Genomic DNA, 27,887 nt, shown 5'->3' with positions numbered 1-27,887 from the left:
GATGACAAGGGGCCACACAAGTCACATTGGTGTTGGCTGTGTTATTGAATTATATTCTGGCCTTGTCTTGGACCACTGTGTCCTCTCCTATTATTGCCATGAACTTTCTCTTGGCCCCAAGCCTGGAGACAGTATTTATTCAGAGTGGCATGAAGAACACCGACCGCAATGTCAAAAAAACACCGAGGCAAGTGCAGGGCAAATGGAAATAATTGCGGCAAAAACCATGTTTCAGCGGTCTCTTCAGAAACAACAGCTCCGTTACACAAATGTCCTTTGTGATGGGGATAGCCGCACTTATATTGCCCTCAGTGAAGAGAAAGTGTATGGTTTCATACCCACACACAAACAAGAGTGTGTGAATCACGTGAAGAAAAGAATGGGAACTGCTTTGCGCAACCTTGTTGAGAAAAGCAAGAGCAAGGACCGTGAGCTCAGCATGAGTGGAAAGGGCTGCCTAACGCAGGGTTTAATTAAAAAACTCACAAACTATTATGGCTTAGCCATAAAAAGTAACCCAAATGATGTGCCTGCTATGGAAAAGGCCATCATGGCTACTTTTCACCATGTAACATCTACCGATGATGAGCCGCATCATGAGCACTGTCCCACTGGCGTGAACTCTTGGTGAAAGTTTAATTCTGCGGTGGCCTCAGGTCAACCAGCCCCTGCGCACAAGCTGCAGATTCCTGCACATGTTCGAGCAGCACTCCTGCCTTTATATAAACGTCTATCTGCAAGAGAACTCCTTGAAAGATGCCAGCAAGGCAAAACGCAGAATGCCATCAAGTCACTGAACAATGTCATTTGGTCACTCCAATCAAAAAATCAGTTTGCTTCACTCCTGAGTGTTGAAAGTGCTGTGACAGATGCAGTTTGCCGTTTCAATGCTGGCTGTGAAAGAGCACTGCAAACAATTACGTTGCAACTGGGATACAGTCCAGGATCGTGTTCACTGCGGCGGGCTGCTGAAAAGGATGCACGACTTATCAAAAAGGCAACGAAGGCACATGAAACTGCTGTAAAGAAGCGAAAAATTACCTCAAAATGTAAAGAAAATGTGTCCTCGCTGCCAAAGGACTACATTGCAGGCGGGTTTTAGGTGCTCAAAGTAAATATTTTGATGTTTCCAGCAAGTAAAACTTTGAGCCCTGTTTGCTCAGCTTTCACTTTTTGTGCAGTTGCTTTCAGTAATCCCAGTGCAATTTCACAATGAATGAAGACAGAATCATTCTGTCTTTCGCACTTTGATCGTGAAACATTGATCAGTGCAATAGAGCTGTCCATTTTCATCTGCACCTCATACAAAAATTTATAATGAGTTTTTTGCAAAGGTCGTTAGTAAGACAACATGCACAGAAAAGCTCAAAAAAAGCTTTTGTGCTTATTTCGGCATTTAAAAAATAAACCAATAGCTTTATTGCACATAATGGTCTTTTTTGAACATGCTGGTATGAAAATCTTGACAAACTTATGTGTAATTAATTAATTTGAGGGATGACCAATTGAGGATGTCAAGTGTTCTAACTCAAGAACTATAATAGATAGCTCAAAACTGATTTCAGTTATGATGTCAGCATAACAAAGCACACCTGCATGCCAAATTTCGTCAATTTATTCCCATAAGTAAAAAAAAATTTTTTTCATTGCCATGTCCCCCCTTAAAATAAACAGATATTACTCCTTAGTATTCAAACTGGATTAAGTCATTTTGTTGTTTCAACATGCTTACTAGAGAGTGACAGCATCGGGCAACATGGTGTCAGCCTGTCTTGACATCAAAGTTCTGGCTCATTCAGGGAATATTGCGAAGGTGCTCAGGGAAAACCTGGAAAACTCAGGGAATTTGGAAATGTCAACTTGGTAGACACCCTGGTTACAGAATAGGTGCCCAGAGAAGTGAAACGCAGTCAAGGATGGAAAAAGAGTAGGTGGGGTGATGAAATTAAAAAATTCGCAGGCGCAAGTTGGAACCAGTTGGCGCAGCACAGGGGTAATTGGATATTGGAGGGAGAGGCCTTCATCCTACAGTGGACTTAAAGGGACACTAAAGGCAAATACTAAGTTGATGTGGACTGTTTAAATGCCATTCCAGAAACCTCTCAACGCTTGTCTCGTGCCAAGAAAAGACTTAGTTAACGAGAAAATTGCATCTGAAGAGTCCAAATGCCTTTTTTGAAATTCAAATCTCCCGCCACCCAACCGGGGGAGTGATGACGTTGCATACACCATACCACCCTTTGCTGCCATCAGTGAGTAAAACGGCGCCTGACAGACGGCAGTACCGAGCAGACAGTGCTGTGGATTCGCCGCTGCAGCTGGTGTTTGGTCAAGTGGTGTAGACCGTTGGGACGTCCCATGACATCACATGGAAGTTGAGTCCTCTGCTACTTGCAGTTTGTGCGAGTTTCACGAGCCAACAAAAGCAGCGTAGCACTATGCAATAACGAAACTAGTGAAACGTGGGCGGCGCGGAGTCGAACAAAAATGAAACCTTTCGACTGCCCGCATCGTTGTCAAGGGTAATTTCAATGAGTTTTTTCCAAACATGAAATAGAACTGGAGAAGTAGCATTTTATTTCGTCTTATAATACAATACAAGGATGTGGTCCTTTTTTTTTTTTTTTTTTTGCAACGAATGGTTGAGTACTAGTGACGGAATTTAACCGAGGAGTGCTTTCGTTATCGGGCAAGTACTTGAATGTCCCGGGGGAGTCTCTAATCATGTCCTGCATAGACCTCAATTTCTCTATTATTAAGGCTCTGTTTGTGATAATATTGACGCCTTAGAGATTCTCGAGCACTAATCTATCACTTTAGCTTGACTTAATATTTGCCTTTTGTGTCCCTTTAAAATAGGTTCATGATGATGATGATGAAATTAGCATTTGTGCTGTAATTGTCTTCTGCTATATGGTTTTCTTGCAATAGCGTTGGGGAAAGTGGTGGTGTGAGTCTCCTGAACTGTGCTCCTGTTGTACGATCTTTATCCTCACTTCCTTGCCTCTTCATATCAAGGGCTAAGCTGTTTTGCCGCAGTAAAAAAAACTGTGCAGTTCTTACTGGAGTTGCCCTTTAGCCTGCTAAGGACCAACAACCTTTGAAGCAGTGTTGGTGTAGTGAAACTCATGAAATTAATCTAGTATTGTCTCAATGAAGCCAACATTTGAAGGAGCATTGTAGCCTCACAGGAGTCAAGAAAGCTGGCAGTTGTCTGTTATAGCAGATGGAAGTATATGTGTGGATTGATTATTTGTACCTCATAGTATGGATAACCTGCACTACTAGCTTTGTTGTCATCACTCTGTTGCCTGCTGTGCATGCTATAATTTGGACACCTATTTTCTCAGGTATCGGGCACCAGAACTGCTGCTGCAAGCCAAGACCCAGACCACAGCCATTGACATATGGTAGGGTATAATGTTAAAAACAAGCCATCCTGGTGATAGAATAAACCAAGCCATGTATCTAACTTGTATGCTTCCATGTTACAAGGGCTGCTGGCTGTGTCCTGGGGGAGTTGCTGTTACATAAGCCCCTGCTACCAGGGCGCTCCGAGATTCACCAACTGGAACTGATCATTGATTTGCTGGGAACACCCAACGACATGATATGGCCTGTGTGTAGTCACATTTCTTTTTTGTTACAGTTTGGCTAGTTTCTCTTTCATTGCCTATTGTCTGTTAAGCCTGCTCTGCATGAAACATTTCTTGCACTAGAAACTGAGCTGTGCATGCCTTGGTCTCTCCAATGGTCATATATATGGCCATAATCCAACAGTAACAGCCATGGCCTTGGCATGGTACTCTGCTGTGGTTGCCTCTTACCATGAAGATAATCTTAGCAAAAAGAGAACACTATAGTGAGAATGCAATTAATTTTCTGTGCAGAAATATCACGAATGGTTATAGTTTTGATTGTATCGAAAAGATACTTGCAGGTCATTTGTTACCCTGCTAGATATGAAACACGGGTAGCCTGCTGTAGCATGCCTCGCATCCAATTGATGAATTCATATGAATTGTGTGCTGTTAGAAATCTAATTCGTTAGCAAATTTTTCGCATCATTCTTTTTTCGAAAGCCGTGACCCACATGAAAACGTGCGGGCAGGCATTAAAGGGACACTAAAGGCAAGTATTAAGTCAAATTAAAGTGATAGATTCATTCTTGAGAATGTATAAGATGTTGATATTATCGCAAACACAGCTTTAGTAATAAAAAATTGAAGTAAATGCAAGACACGCGTCGTGACCGGCCCCCGGTACATTCAAGTACTAGCCCGATAACATAGGCACGCCTCATTACAGTTCCGTCACTAGCACTGAACGACTTGTAATAAAAAAAGATCATTACATTGCATTATAAAACGGAAGAAGTACTGCTTGTTCAGTTCTATTCGATTTTAGGGGAAAAACTCATTCACGTTACTTTTGGCAACAACGCGGACAGTCGAAAGGTCTCGTTTTTGCTTGACTCTGCGTCACTCATGCTTTCGAGTTTCAGTAGTTTCGTTATCGCATAATGCTGTGCTGGTTTTGCTGGCTTGCAAAACTCGCATGAACTGCAAGTCGCAGAGAATGCCATGTCACATGATGTTGTGGCATCAGATTATTGATCACATCATCATCACATGAGTTGTGGCATCAGAATGCCAGATTATTTTAGTACAAATAAGCACATCAGATATTCCTGTTATATATGTGCTGCCCTGCACATAACTACATCTACATACGTGTACTGTCTTGGCATGGTTTCTCTATCAATCTGCGTTTATTTCACGAATAAAAGAATTACACAGATAAATTTACGGAAGGAGGCCCCAGAGCACAAGGCTGCATGGGGACCTTCTGTCATGAAGTTATAAAAGCGGTAAATGCCAAGTACAACAGCAATACATAAGAAAATACAGATAGACAAAATTTTAGAAGAATGAAAAACAAACACAGTTATAACATCAATCCTTTACAATATAAAGCAACAAACACATGATAAAAATTCAGAGTACTAGGTATTGATAAATGGTAGCAACTGCTTTTTGAAACTGTCTAATGAGGAAGAATTTTCTATGGCCGCGTGTTTGTGTGTTGTGGAAAGAAATTGTAGTGCCCTCTGTTGGGCGCTGTTTTACTCACTGATGACAATGGCGTATGCAATGTTACCACTTTCTGCTCAGGGGCAGGTGATTTGAGTTTCTCTAAAGGAATGCGGACCCTTCAGACACGATTTCCTCTTAAACTAATAGCAAATTCCAATGGCAGATTTGGAGCACTTCTGGAGCAGCATTTTTTGCTCTTTTTGGAACAACACTGTTCCAATTACAGATCGGGAGCACCAATTGAGTGTTCCAATGGCAGATTGAGAGCACTCGCGGCTCAGCTGACACATTTCCTGTTTTTTCCCAACATGTCTCTATTATGCCGGGACGCCGGTATTGACAGATGCAATGTACACCGCTATATTGCGTCGCGCATTCTTCCCTGCACTGCTTGAGAGCGACAGCTCTGAATGTGACACTACAAATTTAGATTCGTTTAGCAATGATTCTGATAGCTATGCTGGAGCCACCACTTATGAGCAAGCCTTTGAAGTCATGTTTCACCTTCCTGCCAAGAGACAAACAATCGGCTGATGGTGCTAGTTTTCCATAGTTTTTGGGCTTTTTGACCCGTTCATCCCTACTGGACCACCAAAATTTTGGCTGGGATCGACGCCGGAAGTGAAGAGGACCACGAGGACCCCAAGTTCAAGCTGGTGGGTCCAATATTTTGGATTTTATCGGCATTTGAATTTGCCATGTGGCCGACCGGGCGGTAAGCCTAACAAGACCTAGAGCAGTAGCGGGGCTCCGCGGCCTCCCCGGCCTCGGCCCGAGGTAGAGAAGACCCGGAGCGATGTCCCGAGCAAGCAACCCCATCTACGACCGACCCTCAGCGACAGGCCCGACAAGATTTTCGGCCGAATCGCAAGAAATCATGTAGGAAGACCTCCAAGACACCACCGAGGCGGCTCCCGAGCAGCAGCTAGTCCGAGGCGGACCCGCGGCGGTAGGCAGCCACCAAGCCCTAGGGAGCAGCACCCCATCGACACAAAGCTCACAAGTAAGCAACAGTGGCGGAACCGACGCAGATTGGGAAATCGCCATGTCAAGAAGGCAGAAAAGACGCCAACGCAGCGATAACAAGCAGCAAGTTTTGGCGGGAACGCCGGGGAATGGAAATTCCCCAGGCGCGGCGAAGGTCACAGATGGTGCGCCAACTGCTCCGGAGAAGAAGAGAGAGAGAGGAGGAGCGCCGAGGAGGAGACTGCCACCGCTCCCCAGAGACGGCCTTAAGATAGTCCTTCGGCCGAGGGGACTGGCTGTTAAAAGCCTGCAGACACACCAGGTGGCGCGAGCGGTGGTCGCGGCCACCGAGCAAGGATGTAAGGCGGAAGACCTCATCATCCGACTGCGCAACGCATCCAATATCATCATCAGCAGCACCGACAACGAAGAGGCGGCCCAGACGATTAGGTGCATCACGCAGCTGAGCTTGGGGGGCAAGAACTACGCCGTCAACGCTCACGTGGCGACGCCAGAAGGCACGTTGCGCGGGCTCATCCACGGCGTGGACCCGGCGACCTCGCCGGAAGAACTCAACACCAACCTCAGAGTCCGCAAGCAAGGCGTGAAGATCCTTGCAGCCAGAATGCTTGGGAGATCCAGCACGGCCGTCATCACCTTCGACGGACCCATCCTCCCGAAACAGGTGCTGTACTACGGTGGGGATATGTGGTGCTACTCGTATCGGCCGACGAGGCAGGTGTGCTACGCCTGCAGCCAACAAGGGCACCGAATGGACGTCTGCCCGAACCCGGAAACCAGGACCTGCAGACAGCGCGGCTGCCAAAACCCGGAGGAGGTGCACCAGTGCACGCCCAAGTGCCTGCTATGCGGCGGCGACCACGCGGTGGGTACTAGAGACTGCAAACAACGCCTCAAGTCAGCGAGCGAGCTGCGATGGGGCACCCAGCAGCAGCTACGGCGCAGCAGAAGACGAAGCCGAGGAAGAAGACCACGATGGTTCCGGGACGAAAGCCAGGGCCCGGGCCGAAGCGGATCGCGGAGCCGCAGCCGAAGCCCAGGGTCCGTCCGGGACGAGTCATACCGACCCCTGGGCAACACCGACAAGAAGCAGCTGCAGCAGAAACAGCAGCAAAAGAAGAGCGGCGGAGGAGTTAAGGTGAGCTGGGGAGACAGCCCTCCCAAATCGCTTTTTGCACCGCACTCGAACAACACACAAACAACACAAGACATACAACTAATTGAAGAAATCAAAAGTCCCAGGCGCGAACTCGAGCAAAGTCGTGAGGAATCGAGACAATTAAAGAAACAGCTAAACGACTTAATCAGGGAAAAACAAGAAATGAGGGCAGGTTATACACCGACTAGCACACCTTCTCCGCCACCCCAGACCATGGAGCTGGCACAACAAAACAACGAAAAGGGGAACCCCATTGACGACATCAGAAGTCTCATAATGAATCTACAGAGCCAGGTGCAAAGTCAAATGCAACAGATGCAAAGCGAAATACAGCAAACACAACAAAAGTTTGCCCTGCAAGAGCAGAGTTTCCGAAATTACATAAAGAATCAGAATACGCAAAGAACCACCAACGACGCCAGAGACAGACTATACAACGAACGTAGGTTCGGCGCAGAAACCCCCAACGCAACCAACAATAATCAGACATGGCAGAACGGAAACAACAACACTTAGAAATCTGGCAATGGAACTGCAGGGGGTACAAGCGCAAGCAGGGCCTCCTACAGCAATTCATATACACCAGAGGAACCCCACCAGATGTAATCATGTTGCAAGAAACAAACAACACCCCAACGCTCAGGGGCTACACATGTCAAAAGAGCGGCCGCACCGCGACCCTCATAAGCAAACAAATAGTAGCCATAGCACACAAAGAGATAGAGGATAACCAAATAGAGCACGTAATCACGGAGATAATTCCCAGAAAGAAAAGAAAAGCCAAGAGCACCTACATCGTAAATCTATATAGCCCACCCAGACAAACAAAGAGGACCTTTATTAGGCTCTTTGCGGAGGCGAAAAAGTTCGCGGGGCAGAATACTCTAATCATTGCAGGCGACTTTAACGCCAAGAGTCCGAGTGGGGCTATACTAACGAGGACAAAAAGGGGCGCGGCATCTGCACGGCGGCAGAGAACGTAGGGTGCGAGCTGCTAACTGACGAGAACCAACCGACCAGGCAGGGGAATAGCGTCAGTCCAGACACAAGTCCCGACCTGATCTTTATCAGGGGCGCCAAACAAGCGGAGTGGGAAAACCTGCTCGAGAACCTTGGGAGCGACCATCACATAATAAGGATTAGCACGGTGGCGGACAACGTCCGGAGGAAGATTGGCACGGCTTGGCTGACGGACTGGGACGCCTTTAGAGCGCACTGCAAGCAGCTCGAAGGCAGCATCGTTTCGGCGGAAGAGTGGAGCCAACAACTCAGGCGAATCCAAGACCTATACACGAAGGAAGTAGACAGGACGGAACAGACGCCGGAGGTGGACAAGCAGCTCCTCAAGCTATGGGAGGCGTGACGTGGGCTCACCAAGAGGTGGAAGAGACAGAAACTCAACAGAAAGCTTAAAAAGAAAATTGCAGACATCATCAAGCAAACGGTGGAGTACGCGACGCAGCTGGCCAGACAGGGGTGGCAGCAATTTAGCAATTCGCTAAACGGCATCATCAGTACGGCCAGAACGTGGCAGATCCTCAAGGCCCTCATGGACCCGAGCAAAAACAAATCAGAAGGCAGCAAGTCGATACACTGACTAGTCCACCAGTACGAAGGCACGGACGAACAACTCCTTGAGGAAGTCCGGGTCAAATGCTACGGCAAAGACCAGGTCGAGAGCTACAAGGAAGAATACCGCGGCGAAGAAAACCCTACCACGGACCGACCCAGCATGAGAGAAGAGGTCATCGAGGCGATAAGATCGGCCACCAAGAACACGGCGGCGGGGGCGGACAAAATCCGGAACTCGCTAATCAGAAATGTCAGCGACGAGGCCATCGACCAACTGACGGCCTACCTCAACAAGCTCTGGCAAGAAGGAAGAGTTCCGGCGGAGTGGAAACACGCCGTCGTCGTAATGATTCAGAAGCCAGGGAAGAAACTCCAAATAGAAAATCTCAGGCCGATATCCGTAACGTCGTGCCTGGGCAAGCTGTACGAGAAATTGATCACAAGAATCCAGTCGCATTTGGAAAACGAGCGATGGTACCCGGATAGCATATACGGGTTCAGAGCCAACCTCTAAACGCAAGACGTGCTGCTCCAACTCAAGGAGGAAGTGCTCGAGACGATGCCGAAAACGGGCGAAAACATCGTCATGGCCCTCGACATAAAGGAGGTCTTCGACAACGTGAGCCACGCGGCCATCATGGAGGGCATCAACAACACCAACTACGAGAAGAGAGTGCACGATTACGTCAGGGACTTCCTGAGCAACAGAACGGCGACGGTGGGGCTGGGCGAGCTGAGAAGCAACGTCTTCCCCATGCCGTGCAAGGGCACACCCCAAGGATCTGTCATATCGCCCGTGCTCTTCAACGTGGCAATGATTGGCCTAGCAAGAAAACTTAAGGAGATCCGAGGCATCCAGCACGCGATTTGCGCCGACGACATCACGGTCTGGGTCATCCAAGGATCACTCGGAGAGAAGCAAGAAAAACTGCAGGAAGCGGCAACCTGCGTGGAAAACTACACCAGAGAAAGGGGACTGCGATGCTCCACGGAGAAGTCGGAGCTCCTCAGGGTCGGCAAGCACCCAACGCAAGCGACACTGGAGGTAACCGTCGAGGGACAGAACATCCCGGAGAAGAACATGATTAGGATCCTGGGCATGTGACTACAAGGCAGCCGAAAGTGCAGCCACACCATTAGCCTGCTGAGCAAGGCGGCGGAACAGGTGGGCCGCGTGATCAATAGGGTCTCCCAAAAGAGATACGGAATGAAAGAAGAAGACACTCTCAAGCTAGTCAACAGCCTAATTGTCAGCCGAGTCACGTACTCCCTGCCGTACCACGTGACGACCAAGGCAGAAAGAGAGCAAGCAGACACCATCCTCAGGAAGGCGTACAAGACGGCTCTGCACCTACCCAGAAACACGTCGAACGAGAAGTTGCTCCAGCTGGGCATCAGCAACACCTTCAGCGAGCTCGCCGAGGCTCTGCTGGGTATGCAAACCGCGAGACTCAGAGGCACCCCTACGGGACGAAGGCTCCTGAGGAGGTTGGGTCGGGATAGGAGCGGACTGACAGACAGATACGCGGACGTACCGCACCACCTCAGGAAAACCATTAATGTGGGACCACTGCCAAAAAATATGGATCCCAACCTACACGAAAACAGGCGAAAAGCTAGGGCCGAATACGTTGCGAGAACGCTAGCCCAGCTAGACAATACAGTATACACGGACGCCGCCGTATATCCACACGGAAGAGAACGCGTGGCCACGACGGTAGTGGTAACAAGGAAGGAAACCCGATCACGTGTGCCACGGCAAAGGTCGCTGGCACAGCGGAGGCCGAGGAGATTGCCGTAGCGCTGGCGGCAGCGGAAGGTTATGGAACAGGCCGATATCTCAACATAATAGGGAGTTTCAGAATAGGGGCCCCAATAGCTTGGGGCCCCAAAGATCTTTGCGGGTGTTAGCGTTGGGACACATAGGAGTGAAGAGCTTTAGAATAGGGTTTTACGTTTGCGGATAGCGTCTTGCGCTGACAGCGCCACTACGGCGTCAAAGAAAAGCTATTAGAAATAATTAAATAAAATATACCATTTTATGATAGGAATAATAATTTTGACTTGCGTGTATTCACGTTTAATTACAATTTAGAGGTTATTCTGTAAGCAGCAAACAGTTAGTTGCGCTTAGTTTTGAGCAAACCAACTTTACTAGCCTTCACCAGCCAAGCTTAGCCGTGTTAGGCCTACGAGCCATAAAATCCACAATCGAATTCAATATCAGCGGCGTCTAATGAGTCAATCTTCATAACACACGCTAGTTGAGAGAAAGCGATAACCGCAGTCACTTCTTCTAGCTTGCGAACTTCACGCGTTACCGCGAATCGAACCCAGTTTTGTGCTAAGGTGAGCCGTTGCTTCGATGGGTGCCGCCATGTTTGCCGACGCAAAACTTTTGGGGCCGCTATTTGGGCTCCCGCTAAATCGGTGAAATAGCGTTCCCAACGCAAAACCCAAACACAGTTTGCGTCTTGCGCATGCGCAGTGGCTTCGACGCTATTTCTTTGGGGCCCCAAAAGGTTTGGGGCCCCTATTCTAAAACTCTCTACTGACGGACTCAAAAGAGGTGTGCAGGAACTACACGAGGGGCAGAATCAGCAAAACTGCCCTCAGAATACTCAGCGTAGCCACCTCCGCCGAGAAGGAAAAGTCCAGGCACAACGTAATCTGGATCCTGGGTTACGTAGGCATAGGGGGGAACGAAAGGGCAGACAGCCTAGCTCGAGGCGAAGCGCACCGAGCAGGGCGGTCGAATGCCCCGGAGACCCACCTACAGGCTTGCGAGGGGGGATACGCAGAGACCCTGAACTTACATAGAGGAACTAGATTTAGATATCCGCCACCACACAAAGCCCTCTCAAAGGAGGAAGCGACCAGCTGGCGCAGACTACAAACAAACTCCTTCCCCAACTTACACGTGCTCAATAAGATGTTTCCGACACAATACAGGGCCACCTGCCCTTGGTGCGGTGCCACACCTACTTTCTACCACATCACCTGGGAGTGCGAACGCAACAAAGCATTCCACAAGCACGAACACCCGAGTGCGAAGCAATGGGAGAGTCGGCTCACCAGCAGCGTGCTCACGGCCCAAAGGGCCCTAGTGCAGCACGCGAGCGATGCAGCACGACTCAGTGGAGCCTTGGAATAGGGGCCCACCCTTGCTGAAGAGAAGTCTCAAGTCGCCAGCGCCAAGAAGATGAAGATGACGGAGACCTCGTAACCGCGAAACTCTTGAAAGACTCAATAAAAGTTTTCACTCACTCACTCACTGCTACTCTGGGCAGATCCACTTGCCCCATCCCCTTGTGCATTTCATTAGGCCTCTAGTATGTCGTAGTTTCAATTGTCCCTCTATGTGCTATCTTCGGGAGTGTGTCCTTTTCTTCACAGATGCTGACAGCCATATGTGTAGAGCCACAATGCGAAAGTCAGTGATTTGTAAAGTGTTATTTTGTTTGTGCTTTTTATTTATAAGTTACTTTTGTCTCTTCTTTTTTATATATATATTTGCATCTACCCTGCTTTTTAGGAAAGAAATCTTCTATTATGGTCCGTCTCTACATCCCCGTAGTGTTGTGCGCGCTGTTTAGACGCGATACACCATGCAGAAGCTGTTGCAACAGGCGGAGACAGCAAATGATAATCTCCTCTGGCACGCAAGGGACGCTGGAAAGCTGCATATCTGGTTGCATGGTGTGGACGAGCGCCCGCTTGCCATTCCCTTGCTCTGACTGCAGGGCTTTTGTTCCAATTTCGGATTTGGCAGCATCGCTATATGCCGTAGTGGAGTGCTCATTCACGGAGTCAGCTGCCCACTCCGGCTCTGCCATTGGAATTCAACATAAGTCTCTTCTTAGCACAAAGCAAGTGCAGTGAGGTTTCTGCAGTGGTATTTTAACAGTGTGCATTGACTTAATATTTGCCTTTAGTGTCCCTTTAAGAACTTTACCTGACAGATGTCGTGATCTTCGATTCCCATGGAAAATGTGCCATGCAAGTCAGCCTTTAGCAAAAAGAATTTCTGCTAGCTCTGAGACAGCAGTGTGCACAAAGCATAGTGCACCTGCAAAGGTCTTTTCAGTTCCTTTTACGTTGTAGTACAGGTTAGCATTAGCCCTTGCTATGTCTGCACCACTCTCTATATTGCTATAAGCCATTCAGACAGCACCAACTGTTCCGAATTAGAGTGTTTTAGCAGAAGTTAGTTAAATTTAATTGGAAGCATTTTTAGTTCCCGGAATTGTACTTATGGAGTTTGTACTGAGCCATTATCTAAATGCATCCTTTTTGAGCCTGGCCCTGGTGCAGGCTGGCTTCTGTTATTCTTGGCTGTGTCAGTCATCATTTCATATTTGTAAATAGCAATAAGAAAAGCTGTTATGGCAGACCTTCATTGTTTTCATGTAAAGTCACCTTTCACTGTATGATTCAATAGCTGTGTCATTGACAGTAATCATTTTGTACAGGCTTTGCTTAGAAAGAATGAACCAGGTAGTTTTCGGGATGTAAATTGCTTTTCTGCCTGCTTCTGGCAGCTTTTCTGTACAGTCTGCTATTTTACATGACGTTTCATTTTGATTGTAACATAGTTGGGCTGTTTGATATGAAGTCAGTTGTTAAATTTAACTATTTACGGGCTCATTTCTGTGTGGATATTCTAGTTGGTCCTTCAGCCTTGCTGTGTTATGAGAATCAGTAGCATTACTCTATTCTTGGGCGCCAAGATTTGCATGAGCTGATGCAGCACTGCCTTCCTTCCTCCCCCCCCCCCCTCATCATTTTGGTAATAGGGCTATTCGAAGCTGCCAGCACTGGAGAATTTCACCCTTAAGCAACAGCCGTAAGTGATTCTTATTGTGTATTACAGTGCACTGTTCATTTTCTTTTTGCAAATATTGTCTAAGGTTCCTGGACCCCTTAGAACGTTATGCATGAGTCAGTTAAAACACCTTTTCTTTTCTGTAGTTTATAAACGATTGCATAGTGCAGTGCCATGCTATGCTGGAATATGACCTGACCCATGTGTATGTATTGTGAAAATGATGAGCCGGGAAAGCTTTGGTTGAGTGGAAGATCCTTAGATGCATAGCATCTTTAAGTGCATTAAATACACGATTGTAGATTGAATAGTAAAGCCAGATAGGTGCTTAATGTAGATATTAAACAACAGTGGCCCCAGCACTAAGCCCAGGGGTAAACTTGACTGTAACTACTAATTGGCTTACTTAAGCATGAGATGTATTCTTGGATGATTACTTTCGGTGGTACTATACCTTTCGCATGATGTAGTTGTAGTGCCCAACCAGCTAGTCAGCTCATCCGGTTTTGCTGAACCAGCCAATAAGCATGCACTGAAAGTCGTATCGCCAAAAGTGTCCATCCAAGAATACGTCCCCATTTCTCTGTATTCGTACGATAACAGGGTCAGTAAAATATAAAATATTCTTTAAAAAAAATATTGGATACATGCCTTTGAAACCTAAAAGCATTTGAACTATTTTTAGAACAAAAGCAAATAATGCAAGCACGATGTCGGCAAACTTTTTTTCCCCTCACATTTGCTGTTTGTTGGAATCTGCTTGTTTTAAAGGTGTCCTGAACCACAACCTTGAGCTCAGTGAACAAGCATTGTGTGGGTAGAGCATGGAGCTGTGAATATTGCAGACAGGTTTTGCAGATAAATGTTACACATAGAGCTAAAAAATAGCATGTAAAGACAGCTCCTCCTTTCCATTTTCAAAACTCCCAGCTGGCATCAGGTTGCAGCAGCCCAAATTTTTTTCAATTTGTTTTTCATCACAAATTCTTAGTGCTCACTAGATCAACCCACGGCAGCCGCATTTCAATTGAGGCAAAATGCGAAAACGCTCGCGTGCTTAAATTTGGGTGCACGTTAGAGAACCCCAGGTGGTCCAGATTAATCTGGAGTCCCACACTACGACATGCCTCATAATCATATATATGGCAGCTTTGGCACGTAAAAACCCACAATTTAACTTAATTTTTAAGATCGTCTGTGTGCATACCCTGCCAAATCTCTCAAGGACGATCAGAAAACAGAAAGCAATGCTTGTTAATGCATCCTGTTGTTCTTTGTCAGAGGCCCATCTTAAAAGGTTATCATACGCGCTCTGAAAAAAAGAAAGTGAGTGTTGATGAGTCTAGCATTGTTATTGGCACTGCTCCTGCAGAAGAGGTGGGGAATAGAGAAAGTAAATATTGCACTTCTAATTCTTCCATTCATATCAGGTATTTCTTTTTAATTTCTTCAGGATTATATTTTTCAAAAGACACCTCAATCAATTGAACATGTTCTCAGGGCTCAGAAAATGCTGTTTCAGGATTTAAAAGAGGCTTCCAGGTTGGCCCTTGAGCTTTCAAACTGTGCACTGTAAGTTTAGTGCATATTAGAAAACAACAGACATTTCGTGTTCACTTTGAATTTCTTTTTTATCGGCATCCAGGATTATAGGCAAAATAATGCAAGTTTGTAAATAAACACTACCATTGACAGGGTCTAATATCAAGTCCAGTATAGATGTTAATAGTGTAATCCATGTTAGCAGACTTGTTCATTTCCTTTATGTGTATATGCGAAAGCCAGGGTTTCATTATAAGATCCTACAAGTGCTGTATTTAGACTGAATTTGCAACTACTATGTGCTCTTCAATTGCTTTTATGACTACAAAACTATTGCTCATTTTGCATTACTACTATTATTTTAATTTTAGGCGCCATAATTAAAGGGACACTAAAGAGAAACACTAGTGAAATTTAGACTGACAAAGTACTCTTTTGAAAACTCTATTGTTAATACTTTTGCGACAATAGGTTCAATGTTTAAAGAAGAAATGAAAGTCAATGTTAAATTTTTCTCATTTGCATTGAAACCCCAGCACCTCAGTAGGACGTTTTGGATTTCAAAGTATTTTTGCGTAATTTGTGTCTTGTTGGCTAAGTAAGAGTTTGCAATACTTGCCAAGTTAAATCTTTATCTCATTTAGAATACAATGTATGTTGTCCATTTTTCAGATAAAAAATGAACTAGGCCCAAAGGGACCCTGAAATGATTTTGACGATGTACAAACATACTGCAGGCATTAGTGTAGATCCTTCTGATCATTAAGTGGCACATTTGAGCGCTCAACGTAAAGTGTGTAATTTATTATAAGGTTTTCACTACTGTTTTCGCTACTGATCACAACGGTGCCACTCCCCTGAGTTTTCAGCTGCCCCCTCCCAATTAACATAGGTAGCCCAATTGAAGTCAGTTGGGCAAGCTATCCAGTTGGCTAAGGTCGCTTCATCTATAATTTTTCTAACTTTATGGTGAACAGGTGGTGTTCATGATAGTTGGAATGTTGGTTAATTTGTTTCTATAAAAAAGTAACACACATTGACAATTTATCACTTCACCCAAGCACTTCCGGTGCACAGCAAGTATCATCTGCTTTTGTGACAACATTCTCTGTGTTGACACGACCTGCATGGTCAGTGTTGGTTTCAAGCTTTCTTCTTGCGAGCACCATGGATTGCTCTTGTTACATGTGGGCTGCAAATTCAGCAATCTACATGTCAAGCTGCTACATCATGTCCCTATGCAAGGCAACATGTGAGCAGAGTGGCTGCAGTGCATTGGGCTGACTGTATTCGACCGGTGCCAGGATCTACGCATTTGTGGCCATCACGTCACGCCACTGGATTAGTACCACGATAGAGAGTTTTAGTGTGTCGTGTAGTCCAGTAAATGGAGGCGGAGTGGGAATTTTGCTGGGTGGGCGGAGGCACAAACGTGAGCAGCCTACAGAATGTAGATACCTGGTGGCGCCGAGCTTAACCATACAAACACAGAGCTAATATAGCAGTAACAAAGTGTATTCTATTTTGCTGCTTGTGTAAATTTTTTGGCAGAAGCGTGATCATGAACACTTTTTGAATGTTTAAAATGTTTTACACTTGGTTACAGCAAAATTAGCTCTGTGTTTGGCTGGTTAAGCTCTGCAATACTAGGTGGCTGGACTGTGCAGGCTAATCAGGCTGCTCACGTGTGTCTACGCTAAAGCTACTTTATCACAGCAGTAGTAGTAGCAGAGAGGCTTTAGTTTGCACCTCTACCCATCCGTCAAAGCGCCCAGCTCGCCTGTAATTTCTGGAATACCGGACGCATTCGGCGCTGCGACAGAACCCTTGCAATGCACACTGCTTGGGTAACTCTCTCTGGAATTTGACGGCCAGGCAGCTAGCAGAGAGGTTGGAGAGGCTTTGCACGCTCGCTCCAAGATAACCGGAAGCAGATGACCTGTCGTCACATCATGACGCAGAGTCATTGAAGGCGTAGCTTTAGCCCCGATCACTCAGTGAACAAGTTGAGAAAAAGCATGGCTAGGGAGGAGGGTAACTTGTAATCATCCATAGCTCTGTTAATATGAGATGCTTAACTTCAATTGTGGCACTAATGCTTTACTGTAGCTGTACGCTACACATCTACAAGATTTGTCCAGAATGTTTCAGGGACCCTTTAAAACATACTCCATCAAAATCTATAGTGTCACATTGAGCTAGTGCAGGAACTTCAAGTTGACGGTGCCATCTGCCTTTCGTTTTTGTGGTATGTCTGGCTTACCAAGCCTCTTCTAATGGTAAGAGTCGCTTTTTTCGTATTGTAGAAGAGTAATTTACTAATACAGGTGGCATCATTTTTCTCTTTAGTGTCCCTTTAATGACATTTGAAAGCCTCATTATGACATCTCTTGTTCAATTATGTTGTCAAGTGTACTTGGGGCATGTCAAGAAAATGTGAACTGTGTAATTTTTTTTTTTTAGGTACAACAACCTGAAGCATTTCTTCCCCTGGCTCTCACCAGCTGGCATCCGCCTTTTGAATTTTCTCTTTATGTATGACCCAAAGAAAAGGTGAGTACTCATGGCTGATTTGATGAAGATGTTGTGCTCGCTTGGTGATTGCTACATCCATCACCACATTATCATAAAACTTCCAAGCAGACAGTGTGTCTTAGAATACGAGTATTTATGCGATTACAAGGGCCAAGCAGTATGCAGTTTTCTATACTGAGAGTTGTATATTACACTACGGTATGTATTGAATGAGAAGAAGGGGAACCGAGGTGCTCAGTTTTTGTTGGTCACAACCATGTGAAGAAAGCATGTAGTAAGTTATCTGAAGTTTTGAAATGAAGGGCAGAAATGATAAGCTAAAGTAAGATGAAAGTGGACGAAAAATCAACTTGCCACCGGTGGGAGTCGAACCCGCAGCGTCAGCATTACGTGTGCAATGCGCTACCAATTGTGCTACTGCGGTGCCTGTATGTCTAAGGTCTAACCCAGGGAGTGTTAGCCAGTGCCACTCATGGCCATGGTGGCAGCAGATGTATATTATGGGATGTGTGTTAGAAGTGGGAAACAGTAACAAGAAGCGAGGAGCAGTCCAGTGTGTCTACCAACCGGGAAAACCAGAATTTGAATAGACTGGAAATATTCAGGGAATCTGTGCTTCTGTCAGGGAAAATCGGCTGTAAGTTTATTGAAAGAGAACGAAAGTCGCGTTAATGCTGGCCCCAGTAACAGAGGAATCGGCACGAGGTATTGCCAGAGTAGTTAACGACCGATTTTGCAGACATGCCCGATAATTCGCACAGCTTTGCTGCACCACCACGTACTCCATATAATCAATGTATATTGCCCTGACTGCAGGTCTGAAATGGCATTAATCAAAGAAGCCACCGCCGCCGTCTTGATTATCTCGCCGCCTCGAACCGGCACTCGCACGCAGATCCGCTGGCAGCCGTAGCAACCACCACGGCAACGTTAGGCCTAGCTGCTTCTACGTTCGCTATTAAACTTCTTGCCGTGCGCTGCCGTGTTTTTCATTGAAAGAATTCGCCGCTGTCAGCTGTGGCACCGACTCCGCCTTTGCAATCCTCGCGATTGGCTTCGAAGCTCGCAGAGCACAGCGCGTTGCGTAATGCCAGTCGCCGAAAGTTAGCTTCGCCTCAGTACAGCAGTGTTACGCGGTGAAGCATAATAAGAGGGAGAAGGGGCAATCCTCACAGGACACAGTACGTATTCTTTAATACGTACTGTGCATTGCACAGTATGTGCAATACACAGTATGTATTGTGCAATGCATATATATGTGCAATATATAGTATTGTATATGTGCAATACACAGCGTCCACAGACGGGGGTGGACGCTGACACGCGTCCACCCCCGTCTCCAGTCACAGTACAAGCACCGATATGCCTAATAAGTACTGGCAGGCCTTAAGCGCTTTTTCGGACGTTTAGCCCTTAAGGGCAGTTAAAGACATGCATTCATTTTTTTCGGACTGCCTTGATTTTTCGGATGTTTCTGCAGCCCCTAGGGAGTCCGAAAAATTGGACAACTGACCAAGAGGATGCTTCAACTGATCCATGGGGTGAACATGTGGCAGAAGGAGGATGAGAACAGGAAGGACCGACGCACTGAGGAATTAACGGGAAAGGAAGCGAGCCGCCGCCTCTTTGAAGGAGCTTGAGCTCAAAAAACAAAGTGCTGGCTGACACCAAGATGCAGGTGTCCCTCATCCAAACCAAAATAAACTCTTTAAAGCAGTGAAACACAACACTGAGATGTTGTGTACGGGCTGAGAGTATGTCAGGACAGTTGAGGTTGACCTCCCAGGTGCTGAGAGAGAATCTTAGTTGTGACAAAGTTCAGGCCTCATACAGATGAGCTTGCTATCAGTTGAAAGAAATAGCTTGTATTCAGAAATATTTGCTTATGTAGGCATCTCCTTTTCATTCATATTTGAAAATGTTCACTCAATTTGGAATGGGTTTTATCATTTTTAACTGTGCATTTTACTAACACCTTCCGTTTTCTTTTTAAATTAGATATTACTCCTTGCTAGTCAAACTGGATTAAGTCATTTTTTTGTTTCAACATGCTTACTAGAGAGTGACAGCATCGGGCAACATGGTGTCAGCCTGTCTTGACATCAAACAAAGTTCTGGCTCATTCAGGGAATATTGCAAAGGTGCTCAGGGAAAACCTGGAAAACTCAGGGAATTTGGAAATGTCAACTTGGTAGACACCCTGCGCACTCGGGTAGATGCACAGTTACTATGTTTTTGAGAATCACAATGAGAGCCCAGTAATGCATTCCATTTGGCTTATGATGTCCATCCTTAATTAAGCACTCTAGGTTGTGGCAATTGTACCTAAAGAAAGAAAGAGGTGCTAAGGGCTTGCTGATGAAAGGCATCTTTTTCAAAAATTTGTTTTTTTTTTATGCTTGAATTACTGACTTTTATGTGTCCGTAATCAAGACAAACATTAAATAAGTGCTCAAGTGAAACGCTTCTTTTTCTGGGGGAGGGGGGGGGGTTGAACTGTGCCATAAAAGCTCAATGCCTTGAGAGTGCAACAAATAATTATATCACATTTTACTGCAGCCAGTTAAAAATGTGTGTCAAGTGTTGTGCAACTTTGGACGGGAAGCTGGAGTCTATCATGAGAGTTTCAGTCTGCACTGTCTACTGTGCATAAAATGCAGTTAAAGATATTTGTTTATTATTGCAGATAATATCTGGAAAAATGAAATTTGTGACTTCAAAGAGGGTGTTAAAGCAGGCACACTCAGAATTATCGAGTTTGTAATTAATCTGCATTGTCTTGGCTATAGTACATAACTCAATATAATGAAGTTGGTAAAACCGGAAATTTGCTTCATTAAATCAAAAATTCATTATATTGAAATTCAATCTTTTATGCAGATAAGTACAGTCAGCGATAGATTTTCCTTACACAGAAGGGGTCGGAAATTTTTTCGAGTTATTAGGCAAACAAAAAAATCAAATTTTAATGAGGAAAAAAACTGGTGAGTCGGCGATGAAAGAGATACGGATTCATGCTGTGTTGACGATATCTTCACATTGGCAGTACGAAGCGAAGGCACCCACTCTTTCACGTCCACTCCACCCCCACAGTTCATAGTGTTACCCGCAGTGGGGCGACCCTATCAATAAATGCGCCGGCAGCAAGAGCAGATGCTTCGTCTGCATCTCACTTCAACACCTCTAAAACTTGAGATTGCGCAACCTCGAGAACTAAATGTGCAGGAAGACAGTGCACGATATGTCATCTCAGCTCATCCAGTCTTTGCACATGCGGCAGATTATCTCTCAAACAGAATGCATATGCGCTCAGCCACGCTGATGGCTATGGACAACCACAGCCATGCTAGAAAAGATGAGATGCACTACAACCTGCCCCCCCACTCCCGCCCTTGCACATGCTTGATCGCATTACTGCGATCTCTCTCTCCCCTCCCCCTCTTTCCCCTTGCTCATGCAGGAAGAGAGCGCTTATCAGGCCACCATCCTTCTCGACTCACGATCGCAAACTTTCATTCTCACTTAATGTATACAGCACGCGGTGTGCGATATGATCTTATTGCACTTAGACTTTGTACTGAACATAACTCTTCTCTGCTTCAACTGTGGCTCTTAGTCATGCAGTGTGCGATGTGTGAGGTGCATTTGCAAGTAGCCGCTTGTAATTCAACCATTTGACCATCTACGTCCTGGAAGTTACCATTTATTGTCTCAGTATTCCTTTATAATGACAACAAAAGTTCATTATCTTAAAATCATGTATAAACACACTTCGTACATTGAATGAATGAATGAATTAATTAATTAATGAACTTTATTCCCCTTTTAAGAGAGGGGAGGGGCCGGGGCAGAGAGAGAGAGAGAAGAAACTTTATTGCAAAGTGAAATGATTTTTGTGGTTGGGGCCCGCAGTCCAGGGCCCCAATGGCTGTCGCTACCGCTCGTGCTCGTCGTATCAGGGCCAGCCAGACCTGAGGCTCGGAGCGACGGAGGATCGCCTCCCACTGCGCATATGTTGGTTGGGGGGATTGTAGAACAGGGATATCCTTGGGTAGTTTTTGGCACTCAATCGTGACGTGGAACATCGTCGGTGGTGCACTGCAGCCTGGGCAAGTGGTGGGATGTAAGGTTGGGGAGAACTTGTTGAGAAGGAGGAGGTTCAGATATGAGTTGGTTTGAAGCCGTCTCAGGGATATGGCTTCATTGCGGGAGAAGGATTTGGGTGGAGGGTGATATCGCAAGCGCCCTAGTCTGCAAAAGTGTCACGGTGTGTGTTGGGCAAATTCTGGAAGGCTCGATATGGGTTGCTCGCCTCATTGCCAGGTGCCCGGCAGGTTAGCTCTCGGGCAGCCGCATGAGCGCGGTCATTACCCGACAGTGAGGCATGAGCAGGTGTCCAAATCAGCCTGATGCGTGGTATTGAGGGATCTGGAATCACGGGGAGCTTATGTGTGCTGGTGAGAGCGCGATCGGCTTCCTGAGGTATATGACCCCTGAGGTAGGCTCGACATGCGTCTTGGGAGTCTGTAATGATGATGTGGTCGTGTTTTGATGATCTTTTCATGTGATTGACGATATGGTTGATGGCGAGTGCTATGGCCAACGTCTCCCCTGTGAGCGTAGCCTCGGTTTGGACGCTACACGAGGTGACAATATTACCCTGATCGTCCGCCACCACCGACACTTGTCTTTCTTTATTTCTGATCGCAAGAGCATAGTGGGCAGCGTCGATATAATAGACGGTGCCCTCCGGTTGGGCGTTGAGGAGTTTTCGAAGGTATCTAACTTGTGCATCCCGGCGACTATTATGATGCTCTGGATGCATATTGCACGGTATGGGCGCTATGGTGAGTAAGGTTCGGATGTTTGAGGGGACTGGGACATGCTCTCACGTAGAGAGTGAATGCTGTGGGTAGCCCAGACGTGAGAGCAAATGCCTGCCTGTGGGGGTCAGTCTCAATCGCTCGAGTTGCGCCATCCTGTGTGCTTCGATGTGTTCCTCGATGGTATTGTGTACCCCGAGAGCAAGCAGTCGTTCCGTGGTAGCATATCCAGGAATTCCGAGTGCTTGTTTAACGGCTCTTCTTATGATTGTGTTTATACGGTTGGTTTGGGAGAGTGTCAGGTTGTGGTATGGGGAGGTGATATGTTAGCCTGCTGATAATGCATGCCTTGACCAACCGCAGCATGTCGGCTTCCTTGAGTCTTGAGCGGCGGTTACTAACGCGCCTCATCATACCGATGATTTGCTCGCACTGTCGTCCAAGGAGATCTATCGTTAGGTGAGCTTTGGCATTGGATTGTAGATGATAACCAAAGATTCGGACCCTTTGTGCAGTGGGAATTGGTATGCCTTGTATTTTCACTTCAATCACTGGAATCGGCGTTTCACAGCTGCTTTGGGGTTGGATTAGTAATAGTTCTGATTTATGTGGCACACATTCGAGGTTTCCAGTCGTGAGGTACGCCTGCACTATATCCACCACCATCTGTTGGCGGTCGTGAATGTCTCCATCCGAGCCGGTGCACGTCCAGAGAGTCAAATCGTCAGCATATATTGCGTGGTATAGTCCCTCAACCTTCTCCAGTAACTGAGGTAGTCTCGCCATAGCTATGTTGAATAGCGTCGGCGAGAGCACGGACCCCTGAGGTGTCCCCGCTCCGGTAACTTTAATGTCTGATGACCGATATGGGCCCATTCCCACTGTGGCTACACGGTCCTTGAGAAAGGCTCGCACGTAATTGTACACACAGGAGCCACAGTGGGAGTGGGCCAGGTTCTCGAGGATGAGACCATGGGAAACGTTATCAAAAGCTCCCTTGTCATCAAGTGCCAAAAGAGCTCTCGTCTGCGCCGTGATGGGGGGGGGGTCAACGAGATCCTCTTTTATCTGAAGAAGGACATTGTGAGCGGGCAAATGGGGGCAAAATCCAAACTGTGTGTGGGAGAATAAATTTTGCTTCTCCAGGAAAGGTTGAAGCCGTTTTAGGATTACATACTCAAGCAGCTTTCCGACGCACGATGTGAGGGAAATTGGCCATAAATTTTGGATCGACAGGGGTTTTCCGGGCTTGAGCATGAAAGTGATCTCGGCACGTCGCCATTCCAGAGAGAGAGTGCCGGCGTGCCAGTGCTGATTGTACATAGCACAGAGCGTTTCCAGGTCCTCATCCGGGAGATTTTGCAGTATAGTATACCGTATCCCGTCCTCTCCGGGTGCGGTGTTCCTATGAATGTCTGCTAGTGCGGCTTTGATTTCGTGGACAGTTATGTCAGTGCCTAGCGGGTCGCTTTCTTCTCTATACGGATAGTCCGGATAGCTTTGCTTAGAGCCACGGGAGAGATACCTTTGTTCAAGGTCCTTCAGGAGCTGGTATCCGTCTCCTCCGTACTGGTGGAGGAATATTTGAAGCTGCCGATTTTTATAGGATTTCATGTTTGTCGGATCTATTAGCGACTGAAGTATTGCCCAGGTTCTCGCAGTGCCCAGCGTACCACTTAGCTTACCACAAAACGTTTGCCAGTTAGCACTGGTTAGCTGGTCTGCGTATTCCTGGGCTGCTCTCGTGATTTGGGATATTCTGTAGCGCAATTTTCGATTGAACTTTTGCCGCTTCCATCGCTTCGTGAGACCTCGCTACCTCCTCAGCCCACCTCAGGACTCGGTCCTGTAGGGTGGGATCGGAGCTGCGCAGGGCAGTCTCCCACAGTTCCTCGCTACTAATTAATGGTTTGAGCTTGCGGGGGCAAGTTTTGATGGGGCATTGCCACATGATATGGGAGAGATCTGCTATAGGGACAGGGCAAAAGCGACACTTGGGTGTCGGGTATGTGGTGGGAAAGAGTAAATGCAAAGTGCACGGGGTAAGAAAAGTGCGAGTTTGTAGTTGTCGCCACAGTATTGCTCTCTGGCGCGTTCTAGGCACAGAAAGAGGTGGATACATTAGGCGTTGGTGTCTTTAATGTGTGCAAATTTCATGGAATGTGACGAGTGTGTCTTTATTGGTGTGTTGTGGGGAGTCATTGGGTTCTAGAGTTAGGCCCATATTTGCAGCCACTCAGTCCGTGAATCCCCGAGCAGCGGCATGAGCCATTTCATTGCCGTGGAGTCCTTGATGTGCTGGAGTCCATACAAGAGTGATGTCGTTTTCTGGTGGGTGAGCGACAAGTAGAGAGTGCGCAAGGTTGTTAATGTAGCCATTACTGCAGTTCCAGATAGCCGTCTTAGAGTCACTAATGATGATGTCGCAATCGGGTAGCCCTAATGCGAGTGCAATGGCGGCCTCTTCCACGTCGCCCGCTGAGGTGGTCTTGATTGATGATGAACAGTGTTGCCCTGGTTGTCTACGACCGCTAGAGCATAACGATGTCTAGGGGTGTAAGCTGCAGCGTCCACATAGTAGACTCCTTCAGTCTGTCCATAGCTGCGTTGTAGCGCCTTGGCTCCAAGTTTGCGGCGTTCGACGTGAAATTTGGGGTGCATGTTTCTGGGTAGGGGCTGGATGTGGTATTGGCCATGTATGTTCAGAGGAAGATGATGTCGCTTGCTCTCGTTGTATGGTGGAGCAGGATGAAGTTGTTTCAGATCTCACGCCTAGCTTCAGTGGTGGCGAGTCTGTGGTATTGCGATGATAGATGTGCTTCGGTTAATATCTTAAAGAGTATTTAGTGTGGCCGTGGCCATCACCCTTTGTGTGGATGCTCTAATTGGAACACCAAGAGCAACTTCGTGTATCTTGTGGATCAAGCAATTCACAGTATCCTCTTCCTGCCTAGAGGGTGAGAGATATGGTAGTGCGAAAGTGATTTTGCTTAAGACAAAAGCCTTGATTAGCTGAATTAGTTCCTTCTCTCGATAGCCCTCCATGTTTGTTGGAGATCCTCCCTATCAGGCGGAGCGTATTATCTACCGTTGTTTGTAGTGCTTGCAAGGTATGCTGATTTGCTCGGTTGCGTTGGAGGTGTAATCCTAGGACCCTTATCATGTCTATGTGTGGTATAGGGTGCCCTTCAATCGTGAGTTGGATATTCGGGGGTGAAGTCCTGAAGCGTCTCATGGGGCACAGAAGGAGAAGCTGTGATTTGGTGGGGGAGCACCTGAGATTCAACTCGTGACCTACTTGTTCGACCTGATCAATTGCTGCTTGGAGGGTGTCTTGGATGTGCCCGTCAGAACCTCTGGTCATCCACAGCGTAATATCATCCGCATACAGTGTGAATCGGAGGTCAGGAATCTTCTTGAGAGTGAAAGTTAAAGGTCGCATAGCCAAATTGAAGAGGAGGGGGGGAAGTACTGCCCCGTGGGGCGTGCCAGTGCTTCCTAAACTTATTTGGCCAGATTGTTCGCTGCCTAATTGTAGCGTCGCAGTGCACTTCGTGAGGAAGATGTGTATATAGCGGTAGATTCGCTCCCCAAAGTTTATAATGCAAAGTTCGTATAGTATGGCCAAGTGGTACACGTTTGAGCCGCCCTTGAGGTCGAGGTTGAGCAACGCTTGTGTGTCATGTGCGTTGCTCGGTTCGATAATGTCTTCTTTGAGCCTTAGCATGAAATCCTGACAAGAAAGAGATTTGCGAAAGCCAGTCATTTCCGAAGGGAACAAGTGATTATGTTTGATGTATTTGGAGAGACGTAGGTGGATTACGTGCTCCAAGATCTTCTCTATGCATGAAGTGAAAGAAATTGGATGGAAGCTATCAATGTGAATTGGCTTATTCGGCTTTGGAATGAAGGTCACTTTGGCTGCTTTCCATTGTTGGGGTATCTCCCTGTCTTCGAGACAATGGTTGTAATGCTCGGTGAGTTTGCGTATGGATTGCTCATCGAGGTTGCAAAGCGTTTTATTGGTCACAGAGTCTGGGTCAGGTGCCGTGGTGGTTTGCACTATGTTGAGGGCATGTCGAACCTCCACTTCTGTGATGGGACTGCAAAGCTTCTCATTGGGTTCACCAACATAGTCGGGCATGGATATTTGCGTAGGAGAGGACATATGTACGGAGGCCAGGTTGCTGAACATGGTCGGCAGGTCTTCTGCATGTTCATGCAGCAGTTTATTCATCTGGTGGTTATTGTGCGTCCTAGACGTGGTGGGGTCGAGCAGGTGCCGGAGCAATTGCCAGGTCTTTTTAGTGCTGAGATTACCGTGCGCTCCTTCGCAAACTTGAGTACATTGCTGTGCCACCAATTTGATAGCGTATTGTTGGATCTGAGAGTCTAATTTGGCTATTCTGATTCGGAGTTTGTGATTGTAACATGCTGTTAGCCATTTCCTAAGTAAAGCTCGCTTCGCTTCCCACATGTGTAGAAGCTTGGAATCAATTGTGGCCAAGGGTGTGTCTAGCAGGAGAGTGGTGGTATGGGCCTCTACTTCTGCCTGCAAGGCATTCGCCTATTGCTCAATGTTGGTAATGGTTTCTTCATTAGTGTTGCAGCGAGATTTTCTGAATTCCGTCCAATTGGTAAGCCTTAGTGGTTTCGTGGCTAGCGGTCTGCGCTTAAAATCTACACGGAGTTCGAGGATGTAATGGTCGCTTCCTAAGTTGTTTTGGAGGTTTTGCCACGTCGCCTGAGTGATACGGTGAGTTATGGTGAGGTCGGGGGATGTATACCTACTGACGCTATTTCCTAGCCGGGTAGAAAGAGTAAAGTCATGTAGATGGTGAAACGTTGATTTTGTATGTGCTGCCATAGAGCTCTTCCCTTAGGAGTGGATGCGGAGTGGCCCCACATTTGATGGGGGGCATTGAAGTTGCCCGTTACGACTATCGGCGTTAGCTTTGGGCTGAGCAAGCATGTGCTCAAAGCAGTGTTGTCGAGCATTGGGAGGGCTATAAACATTCAACACGCATAGGGTGAGTTGTTTGTGGCTTTGAGGTAGAATTTTGATGAAATTGTGGGGGATTTCAGTACTGCTGAATGTGTCCCATTTAACAGAAAGATGTCGTCTTGCAAGTACGGCAGTGTTGGGCTTGTCTATGTGAGGGTCTTGAAACGTGTTGTATCCAGGTAGCGTGACTTTCCCATGTGTTTCCTGCAAGGTTATAATGTCAGGGAGCTTGTTAAGACTCTGTAGAAATAGTGTTAGACATGCGCGCTTGTTGCGGAACCCCCTCCAGTTCCACTGCCAGATGACTAGACTACGGGCTGGCTTCATCATTATTGTCGTTTTG

The 27,887-nt window shown here is 46.7% G+C and overlaps 2 protein-coding genes across 4 annotated transcripts in view; both read left to right on the top strand.

The window, feature by feature from the left end:
• Positions 1–27,887, top strand: part of Cdc2rk (cyclin-dependent kinase 10) — a 78,976-nt gene that overhangs the window by 20,059 nt on the left and 31,030 nt on the right. For all 3 annotated transcript variants that reach the window (XM_075704463.1, XM_075704460.1, XM_075704452.1), the window contains exons 9-12: positions 3,351–3,410; positions 3,496–3,619; positions 13,611–13,660; positions 17,645–17,734. In XM_075704463.1, the coding sequence (XP_075560578.1) occupies positions 3,351–3,410; positions 3,496–3,619; positions 13,611–13,660; positions 17,645–17,734 (324 nt within the window). The remainder of the gene's footprint in view (positions 1–3,350; positions 3,411–3,495; positions 3,620–13,610; positions 13,661–17,644; positions 17,735–27,887) is intronic.
• LOC142574519 (uncharacterized) lies at positions 6,142–12,085 on the top strand. Its single transcript, XM_075683583.1, has 2 exons — positions 6,142–7,221; positions 11,767–12,085. Exons 1-2 carry the CDS (start codon positions 6,142–6,144, stop codon positions 11,983–11,985), a joined length of 1,299 nt encoding a protein of 432 aa, XP_075539698.1. The 3' UTR covers positions 11,986–12,085.

This window comes from Dermacentor variabilis, chromosome 1, assembly GCF_050947875.1.
Source record: "Dermacentor variabilis isolate Ectoservices chromosome 1, ASM5094787v1, whole genome shotgun sequence".
Lineage (NCBI taxonomy): Eukaryota > Metazoa > Arthropoda > Arachnida > Ixodida > Ixodidae > Dermacentor > Dermacentor variabilis.
Note: the sequence above shows the minus strand (reverse complement) of the source record. Positions and strands in the feature narration are given on the sequence as shown.

Bases quoted from the DNA above. Each gene is read 5' to 3' on its own strand.
- LOC142574519 (XM_075683583.1), top strand. From the start codon at position 6,142: ATGTCAAGAAGGCAGAAAAGACGCCAACGCAGCGATAACAAGCAGCAA. The intron at 7,222-11,766 runs GTGAGCTGGGGA...GACACAATACAG, and splicing joins AGAGCGGCGGAGGAGTTAAG to GGCCACCTGCCCTTGGTGCG.